Source organism: Hesperophylax consimilis, chromosome 9 (genome assembly GCF_061612785.1).
Source record: "Hesperophylax consimilis isolate HC1 chromosome 9, BYU_Hcon_1.0, whole genome shotgun sequence".
Taxonomy (NCBI): domain Eukaryota; kingdom Metazoa; phylum Arthropoda; class Insecta; order Trichoptera; family Limnephilidae; genus Hesperophylax; species Hesperophylax consimilis.
The window spans coordinates 27,203,396-27,214,114 of NC_142844.1; the positions used below are offsets into that span (position 1 = coordinate 27,203,396).

The 10,719-nt window shown below is 36.8% G+C and overlaps 1 protein-coding gene across 2 annotated transcripts in view; it reads left to right on the top strand.

The window, feature by feature from the left end:
* LOC149421169 (uncharacterized) overlaps positions 1 to 9,771 on the top strand; it is a 56,841-nt gene extending 47,070 nt beyond the window's left edge. For both annotated transcript variants that reach the window (XM_089635868.1, XM_089635870.1), the window contains exons 4-8: positions 1,665 to 1,793; positions 2,221 to 2,450; positions 4,259 to 4,455; positions 6,689 to 6,848; positions 9,266 to 9,771. In XM_089635868.1, coding sequence (XP_089491994.1) covers positions 1,665 to 1,793; positions 2,221 to 2,450; positions 4,259 to 4,455; positions 6,689 to 6,848; positions 9,266 to 9,305 — 756 coding nt within the window. In that variant the 3' untranslated portion in view covers positions 9,306 to 9,771. The remainder of the gene's footprint in view (positions 1 to 1,664; positions 1,794 to 2,220; positions 2,451 to 4,258; positions 4,456 to 6,688; positions 6,849 to 9,265) is intronic.
* Positions 9,772 to 10,719: the final 948 nt, after the last annotated feature.

The following is a 10,719-nucleotide window of genomic DNA, read 5'->3' on the forward strand; positions in this document are numbered from 1 at the left end:
AGTGACAATGCGACAAATTTCATAGGCGCAAAGAATTGTCTGGATGACTTGTATAATTTTTTAGAGGCAAATTCAACTAAAGAAGTTCTTCGCAATGAATTTAACATTCGGAGAATTGAATGGAAGACGATTCCACCCCGCGCTCCTCACTTTGGAGGATTATGGGAGTCAAATATTAAATGCATTAAATCGCATCTGTATAGGGTTGTGGGTACTCAACTTTTATGTTATGAAGAGCTTCTCACAGTTCTGACACAAATAGAGGCTGTACTTAATTCACGGCCATTATGTTTATTAAGCAGTTCTCATTATCCAGAAGCTCTTACTCCGGCTCATTTTCTGATGTCTACCCCGATTCAGCATCTACCTGCTTATGATTTGACTAATGAACGCATTAGTCTACTGAAAAGGAAAGAGCTTTTGGACCACCTCGTTCAATCTTATTGGAAGAAGTGGCATATAGAGTATCTTCACTCTCTGCAGATGAGAAAAAAATGGAATAGTCCCGCGAATAACATTCTAGTAGGTACCATAGTATTGGTGCATCAAGAGGATGCGCCTCCACTTTATTGGCCGGTGGGCGTTGTTGAGGAGGTGTTCCCTGGTAAAGACGGAGTGGTTCGTGTCGCACGCGTAAGGACCCCTTCCGGGAACTTTAAACGACCAGTCGTAAAATTGTCTCCTTTGCCTACACAATAAGTATTATTTCTTTATTTCATTATTTTATAAATTCTCGTTTTAACTTTGTAATATTAATAGCGTATTGATTAGAATATTTATATTTCATCTTACTTCGTTTTACATTTAATTTTTTACTTTATTTGAAAGTACTTAAAATTTCGGAAGGTACTTTCAACGCCGGGAGAATGTTCGCGCAATATATATGGGATTGTTAGGTATGCATCCACAGGCTTAAAGGACAAGTGTAATGTCAATACCAAATCCTGCAAATGTCCTACCTACCCTCTTACCCATCCCAAAATGTCACCATATTAAAAATATTGTTGCAACACATGAAAAATCTGACAAGTGGAGTCAGTTGCTTATCAGAGTTCGGAGTGATAATTAATATCAGACAGGGCGAATATACATATAAATTGTGAAGTGAAATCAACTAATACTCCTGGAGACGTGTGATAGTCATCAACGGGTGAGTCCATCTTTCCTGCATTCCAATCTGGGCTTATCTTGTGCTCCAGAAGCCCAGATTTATACCTTTGATTATTGCACTGTCCATCGGGTTTGTCGGATGCATATATCGTCCCATACCTATCATTCGGAGTAGTTTGGGACTGGTCCTTTGGGCGTGTGGCATATCACACCACCTCTAAAATATATAGTGGAGTCGCAGCTTCGCGACACCAATGTGCGTATTATACATAGTACAATCCATTGTATTTACATTGTTGTTTACCTATGCAAAAACTTCAACATTTTTATCATTATGTATTTATCAATCTGTGTGAATCTGGAGTTATGCATCTACCTGATAATATGAACATAAAAAATTGTATGTTTTTCAAATTCAGTCAAGTAACAATAGCTTTAATTTGAGTTGTTAGTTTCACAGACCATAAAATTTCAACTTCTTACATTTGAATGAAACAAATTACTTTACGATGTATACATACATACTTGGTTGATAAATATATACACACTTTCAGAATGTGTCCTACCCAACCCTGAGGCACTTACTGCAGTATGTATACGCCGGACATGTGGACATTACTGAGGAAGAATTAGAACCTTTCTTTGCGGCTGCCAAAGCCTTACGGATACAAGGAATCGATACGGTGAGCTTTAATTTTCTTCATTATATCTTTCTAAATACATCTATATGAATATCACTATTGTTTTGGGTAATGAATGAATGCAAATCTTGGAAGCAGAACTTAACCCACTTACAGACTCGTTGTCGATGACAATGCAATCGTATTAACTTTTGGTGTCAATCATGTACACAAATGTGGACATATACGCATTTCTCTGAAATTGGATAAAATTACAGCAGTTAATTTACAAAATAAGTGTCGGTCCTACCCGATCGGCATCTGTCAAGGTCGGTAGCGCGGTTGACTCCAGTCCTTGGGAAGGAAGGTACAATCCTAAGCCAAACCAAAAAAAAATTGGTTTTTGGTCAAAAAAGTTGTAAAATAGATTTATTACAGTAAAAAAAGACGCTGTTTCTTACAGGTTGATTATTATGTTTTGTGTTACCAGGAAATAGATACAGACACACTTAAATGGCAGGCAGATAATAGTGGCGACGCAGCGAGCTTGCCACCGGATCCAATTGAAACAGCAGCTGAAGAAGACGACCCCGATGATAATTGTTATGAGGAATCACAGATCCATATCATGCCGAGATCAGCCACAGTCAGGACATTCAATTCACTGGAAACTAAGAGAACCCTTTCCAAGCGCCCTTCTATACGTTGTCCTTCACAAACGTAAGAAAAAACTACAGCTAATTAAAGTTAATTTGCTCCGTTTTATCTGTACCCGTACGCGGTACATATTTTCAAATACCTATGCACGCAATTAAATGTCAAATTATAGCATTCTGGCATGATTTATTGCACTATATAGACAGAACAGATTATTCTCCACAATATGAAAACAAATCCTCGTGTGTCAACACTCTTACATGTTTATAAAAGCAAAAACATAAAATTTCATACAAAGACGTAACGTATCTTTTGAATGTGGTCCCGCCATTCACTCGGCGTGTGTGTACTTAGGCCACTGCGTTGATAGACACAAGTGGGACGCCATGATCACTTATTATTTTTAGTTATGAATGACATACTAGTACTAACGCCATCCGTTGACAAAAATGTAAACTAAAGGACTAAAAGGCGCGAAGAGGCGCACTTGATTATCGATCTTTTTTTATGAAATACAATTTTATTTTTGAGAAATTCTTGTAGATGTCAGCATCGTGATAGTTCTACGAATGTCCAAGTGAGCAAGAAATACATTTATGATGAAAGAGCGCTGGAATATCGGCTATCAAAGTTTCCGTATCAACTGTTGATACAGCCGCGTGTGAGTATGGAATTTTTGCCATAACAACAGTTGATACGGCCGCGTGCAAAGAGTTAATAGCCATAGCCATAAAATTCTTGAAAAGTATGAAGCAATCTAAGATTTAATTGAATATCTAAGTATATAGCTATAAGTCCAAAATGCGTTCTGTGCAACCCAAGCATAAATTTATTTTTCTACCGATTCAAAGGCATTGAATGCCATATAATTAGAGATGTAACTATACAGTAGGTATATCGACTAGGCCGATATATCAGTATTACACACGTATTCCAATAAAATTTTTAAAAATGCTCTAAGTTTGCTTTTTTCATGTTCAAGTTTAAATTAGTTAACAAAATCACGTTTCTCGTTTGATGTTGTTTGAGACTTAGTTCAATCATACTCAATCTTTTTTCTACCGGGCTGCATTCCTATGTTTGCAATGCTACACAGGCTGTAACATAATACCCCCTGAAAATAATTTTTTACCCTAACGCCTCCCTTCTAGGACTTTGGCGGATTACAAATTATGAATACAGTTTTCAAAGGAAAAAAATTTCTTCAGAAGAAGTGCGAGTACGTTTTTTTATTAATATTAATCCCAGTAATCAATACGGCTTTGAGTGCTGAAACTTGCACAGAGTACCGAAAGCCTGATGGTCCAGTTCAAAATGGGATGTATGGTCGTGTTAGCTTATTGTTACCTCGTATTGTAATATTTAACGTAAAAATTAACTGAAAACTGAAAATATGTATGATTTTTGATGATGATACAAACTTTTTGCTGTTTTGACTGTTTTGCATAAATCAGGTTCCTTTATAATTCATGTGTGCTACTCTCAATAAGTTATCAAGGTGTGATTCAGTAAGCCAATTTCTGTATGCATTCTTCGCGGTCCATAATAATCTATGACCATAACAAATCAAAAAAAATCTTTGAAAAACGACAAACTCATTAAATAAAAGTGAGGGAAAAAAACTAGCCAATAAATCTAATCTTTTTTTTATCATCACTTTTCATAAGTGTGTTGATTTGTCTCTCTTCTGATTTGTCTGGTTACCCATTACGCGAGTCAGAAGTCTCTATAATTACACAAAAAAAAGGAATTGTTTCATCTCCACTTATAATGACCATCTTAAAATATATGTGGTCTCTTCACCATGAAATGTCGAAAGAATTCAACGAAAATTTTCACGATTTATTAATATTTGTCCAATATTTTTTTAGAAAAAAAAAAAGACTACTAAGCAAGGCAGAAGAACTGGAGACAAAAGAACTGGAAACAGAAGAACTGGGGGACTTGATGATGGATGAAGACATGGTGATTGTATCTTCTGATTCTGATTTGGCTGGAGGCGTGAACCCTATTGAATTCTATGAAGTATCACCATCTGATGACCCCGACTCACTGAATAGACCTAAAAGTAAAGCTTTGTCTTCTCCTATTAGATAGAGGTTGGCTATCATCAGGGTTATATCACCCTGCAGACGCAGGCTGCACCCCGTAACAACTCTTAATCTTTTCAAAAATAGTGAAACCAGCAAAAGAATTTTCACACTTAACTCTTGGAGTGCTAAAGCTAAATTTTCACCGTCCGCCAGCTGATTCTATTTTCATAATAACATATTTGTTTTTTGCAAAATGATGTTGTTAATTGTACCGTCTTATCAGATATTGCATTCATATATTTGTGTAAGTGGTATATAATCTGCTATAAGTAGTTTTATTTTTTTAATATAGGAGATGGTTGACGTAAGGTTCCCGTGAGCACTTAGGCCATAGGCCCATTGTGCTGTCTCCCATTTTACCTCAATCCTTTAACAGTAATCCGGTCCCTTTAATGAAGTTTACCAGGGTTGTCATTGGATATGTGACGATGTCTTCTGATTCTACAATGTGTCTTCCCAGGTGTCTGAGCCTTGTTCGCAACAGACATTGGCACCAAAGGTGAATTGGAGTCTCTTCACCCTCTTCACATTTCCTGCATCTGTTGGTGTTTTTCACTCCCAACAACTGCATGTGCCTCCTGAGATGGCAGTGTCCCGTTAGTAGTCCTACCAGTTCCCTCAGTGAGTTTCTGTCCATATCGAGTAGTTGTCTGGTTCGCCTTGGGTCTGGTCCGTTTATGAGTACTTTGGATTGCCTCATTACGGGTGCCCTTTCCCATTCCTCCCAGTGTTGGGATTTGACCCACCCTTTCAATATGTATTTTAGTGTGGCAAGCTGCTACTCCTACGGCCGGCTTGGGTCCTGCAAGTGGTGCTTTCGCCCTTTTCCTTGCTAGTCCATCAGCCCGCTCATTGCCCTCAATTCCTTTATTTTATTTTTATTTTATATTATAGAAACAAACAGTACATGATTTACAGAGATGAAACAATATACAGGAATAAGATACTTCATGTTGTGTACCTATGATATGTTTCCTTGTAATGTCTGCTAGGTGGTATGTTTATTCGTTAATTACCAGGTGACTTGTGTAGTTTATAGGTGTGTGTGTGACGTCTGTAATGTATACGAGTGTTTGTGTGTGTGTCTGTATGTATGCGTATTGAAATAGTTTAAATTATTGAAATTATGTCCTGGTACCCAGATCAGGATTATTTTATTGATGGTAGCAAGTTCTTCAAGAATGGTTTTGCATTCCATCACCAGTCTGGAGTCGCTTTGGTTACTTTCCAGTGCCATTACGGCTGCCTGACTATCAGAGCATATGCCTATGTTCTTATTCCTGTACCCGATACATGTGTTCTGCTGTTCACAAGCTAAGATGGTCTTCATCTAAGCTTGGAATACAGTCCAATGTGTTCCTAGAGGTATATGTACTAAGTTCCCTCTTGGAACCCTGTAAACAAACCCCGGCCAATGTTCAAATTAACTACACACACAATTCAATGTACACAATTTTAGAGAATTAGTACTATGACAACAGCCAATGTAAAAATAAAAAATTAAATTGCTAGATAGTATAGATTAAGTAAACTTAGTAGTTTCTGCCAGAATAGCTCAGAGAAATGATTTTTTTGATTGATTCATATGGATACGGCGGTTCTCGAGAGGTTAAATGTCTACGTATTCACAACTACCGGCACACGGCACAGTGAATTATAAGTTTTTTGAGCCTGTGAAATATAATTAAACGGCCTGATTTGAATCCCGCATAATTTTTTTTATTATTTTCCCGTATCGATTCGGATGTCTATTGTGTTTTCTAGATTTTTTTACATAATGCAAAAAAACTCTGAAAGAGAGTTTCACTGCAATACATACAAACAAATCTGTCTGTTTACAGAATACACGGGTATGTATTGTATGTAACTAGAATAGTTTTATTGAGTTTTATTTTCCAATGTACATTTGTTACTTAAATTTTGTTTACTTTGCTACCGGTTTAGACACAACCGTGTCATTAAGTTAGTTTTAAGATTGCTAGTTAGCTAGCAAAGTAAACAAAATTTAAGTAACAAATGTACATTGGACAATAAAACTGAATAAAACAAAAATATCTAGAAATTGTTACATAGTTAATGCCCAGGAAATTAGAATAGTTCTTGCTAAAATATGAGATTAAATTTTTGCCTTAATGACTACCCCTATAGGTCAAATGTTTTTCCCAGTGCAGGAATCGTACTAATCACATAAAATGTGTTTGTCATCAGATGCGGACAGTGTTACAGTTCAGACAATGCTCCTAAACCACTATAAGTACGCCCTGGCCAGAACTTTAGAGGGAGGGGTGAGAAAATGGCGGTGCATAGACCATTTGAAACACGGTTGTCTGGCTGCAACTATCACCAATGGCAATACTGTTATCGAAAGGTAATTTATTGATTGTTTGTCAAATTCATTCTAATTAACTAGAACCCTGATGTAAGACATTTATGCAGGTTGCTAATTCGATTTGAAAACTAAAGTTAGATGTCACCAAGGTTTGTAAAAAATGTATTTAACAAGGTTGGCTCATACAGGCACTTTTCGGAAAAAACTCGCAAACTCGTGACCAGAGATGTGCTTTATTTCAAATGGAAATGCAAAATGCAAAATGGGTATTTTCCATTTTGCATTTTAAATGCTTTTCTCAATGCATTTTCCATTTTAAATGCTTTTTTTGCAACATTCTTCCTACTTTCTCCACTCATCTTTTTTTCATAAGCCCCAAATATCAGTCAGTCCTCAACCTCGCTATAAGAGATAATTTACATTTGTCAAGTTGCTCCCTGGTAGGAGCCCTGACAATTGAGTGATACCATTACAAAAAATACTGATTCAAATACTGAACATGGCCGACGCTGTAATATTAAATGTTAGATAGCAGTTTCTATGTTTTTACGTTGGCAACATTAGTCCCGCGCAAATTTTTTGTGGTTTCATAATCTGTAGTCGTGGTGTTTTTGGATTTACCATCATGCAATATGTTTGTTCTAAATTGATGTCCATTATTAAATGACAAAATTATTTGAAAATTATATAATTATTTTAATTGTTTGACCTGAGAAACCATTTTGTATTTTCAATGCATTTTGAAAATAGGTATTTTGCATTTTGCATTTAAAATGCTTTTCTAAAAACCATTTTGCATTTTGCATTTTCAAATGGAAAAGTTTTGACCCATTTCCATTTTGCATTTCAAATGGTTTTGGGTACCCATTTTGCACATCTCTGCTCGTGACGTCACTCAAAGACCAGTTGGGAGTCCGAAAGGAATGATCTCTCTCACCTTTCACTAGGTATAATATGTAATATTATTTTTTGGTAAATCTGAGTTTATTTCCTCGTCGTTTGTACATATGAGTCGAATTAGAGTTGATAAAAAAATGTGGTAATCCGTAGTTAATGGTAGAAAAAATCAGGGACGCTTATGAAAGACTTAACACATTATCTCTGACTGAAATGATATAAGAGGTCGAATTAAAGACGATATATTTTTAATAATAGATAACAATGTGGTGTACAATACTGAATGTAAAAGGACGCCCGAGGAAGACTTAACTCATTATCTCTGAACTGAAATGGGACACGGAGACCCAAAGAACCACTGCACTGCATTCCCAAAGATGACATAGCCCCGAGGAATTTATTTTCCTCGGGGTGTCCTGTGTGGAGTTGAAGTTAAAAAAACTCTGTTTAAAAACTGCCGTGTTATAAATAATTGTATTATTTCATTTTGCTGTGATGAAAATAGTTTAGGCTATTTCGGTATAGGGAGGAGAAGGAAATGAGAAAGAGGAAGGTGGGGAAGTACCTTGTCACCAAATACGGCTAAAGCCATTTCAGGCAACGCTTCGATTCCGAATAATAGTATTTCACGACTTCCACCAAGGCAATACTGAGAGTATCTGCCACCGTGTGGGAATCTTTGTATAAATACAATTGAAAATTTTAATGTCTTCAAAGGCAATATGTACAAGGCGCTAATAAATAACCTCGATTCTACGTCACGATTTTCTTGCCAATCACCGCTCTAACCCCTGGTTAAGCTAACCTTGTTAAATACGTTTTCTACGAACCTTGGATGTCACCCAAAAAAAGAGAATTTCTGAGGAGTATACATTTTACCTGAATGACATTTAGAAAGGAGCCAAGAAGCTAAATCTTTTTTTTAAAGTTGATGATCTCAATTTACAACCAAATCAATGTAGCTCTAAATAGCTGAGTTGGCAACACTGTACTTTGTTTTATTGTTAATTGAAACAGTATCAATAATTATCTATTATTTAGAAAAACATAAATTTTTAATCATTATTATTTTTGACTATACACGGTGTACAGAAACTGGTGAATCTACATCACATGGAAAACTCAAAAAAAAATAAAAAAAACTTCCCTTTCTTTTCGATTTGAATATTTCGATTTTTTTTTAAACTCTTTTCGCTAAGTGAGGGGTTAAAAACACTTTTAGAGCAACACTTTGACACATTTTAAAAGACATTAACCCTCTGGCGACCGGTACGCACTCAAAAATGAAAACTCAAATCAAAAAACTTATACCACAAAATCGACTCCACATTTATGTAGATTCACCAGTTTCCGGACACCGTGTACAATTTTTTTTTCTGTAAAATAAAATTGGTAGTTTGCCCGACTACACCGAAGTTTGCAATTTAATTTGAAACTTTGCTCTTAAAAATAAAAATTCAAAATATTCCCTTTTCCCCAATTTTTTCTCTTTGGTTTTTCTAATTAATGTTGTTTTATTATTTGTAAATTTTCAAACATGCTTTAATTTTTATTTGCAGAATCCAATCTCACAATCATCCGCGCCATGAAAAAAAATAGATCATGCGCCAAAATGATGAACAGAAATTATTCTATATGACTTCATCCCCTCAAGCGGCCACTCAGGAGGTCTTTGTGGAAAATAATTTCCCTCGGGGCCTATGTCATCTTTGGGGATGCTGTGTGAAGGATCTTTTTGGAGAGAGGAAGGAGTGAACGCCTTGAGAAATATAATTTCCCTCGGGGCCTACGTTATCTTTGGGGATGCTGTGTGCAGGGTCTTTTTGAAGAGAGAAAGGAAGGAAGGAAATACAGAGGCCATGTTGATGTCTTCTTACCCTCATGGCTTTCATAAAAAAAATAACCCATGTTTTCTTTTTCGGTTTAACCAAAAATGACTGACGATTTGTACATAAGTATTTATAATTACATTCTTCTGTTTTGTTGAACAATTTTGTCCTCAAACAAGAGGAAGATCAATGTCTACACGAGATTTCAATAAACTTTTCCACTCGTTAAAGCAGAATAAAGCCTGGGCGAAGCTGGGTGCTTCAACTAGTACTTGAAATAAAGCCTGGGCGAAGCTGGGTGCTTCAACTAGTACTTGAAATAAAGCCTGGGCGAAGCTGGGTGCTTCAACTAGTACTTGAAATAAAGCCTGGGCGAAGCTGGGTGCTTCAACTAGTACTTGAAATAAAGCCTGGGCGAAGCTGGGTGCTTCAACTAGTACTTGAAATAAAGCCTGGGCGAAGCTGGGTGCTTCAACTAGTACTTGAAATAAAGCCTGGGCGAAGCTGGGTGCTTCAACTAGTACTTGAAATAAAGCCTGGGCGAAGCTGGGTGCTTCAACTAGTACTTGAAATAAAGCCTGGGCGAAGCTGGGTGCTTCAACTAGTACTTGAAATAAAGCCTGGGCGAAGCTGGGTGCTTCAACTAGTACTTGAAATAAAGCCTGGGCGAAGCTGGGTGCTTCAACTAGTACTTGAAATAAAGCCTGGGCGAAGCTGGGTGCTTCAACTAGTACTTGAAATAAAGCCTGGGCGAAGCTGGGTGCTTCAACTAGTACTTGAAATAAAGCCTGGGCGAAGCTGGGTGCTTCAACTAGTACTTGAAATAAAGCCTGGGCGAAGCTGGGTGCTTCAACTAGTACTTGAAATAAAGCCTGGGCGAAGCTGGGTGCTTCAACTAGTACTTGAAATAAAGCCTGGGCGAAGCTGGGTGCTTCAACTAGTACTTGAAATAAAGCCTGGGCGAAGCTGGGTGCTTCAACTAGTACTTGAAATAAAGCCTGGGCGAAGCTGGGTGCTTCAACTAGTACTTGAAACAAATTTCCGTCCCCTCCGGGAGCGTAGAAAACATTGAAATTGACATTAAAATTGCTGTTAGCAAAGTTTTAGGTCTTGATGATCTCATCTGCATTTTTTTGTGAATTTTATAATTAATATAATTATGTTAAAGCTTTAAAAAACACAAT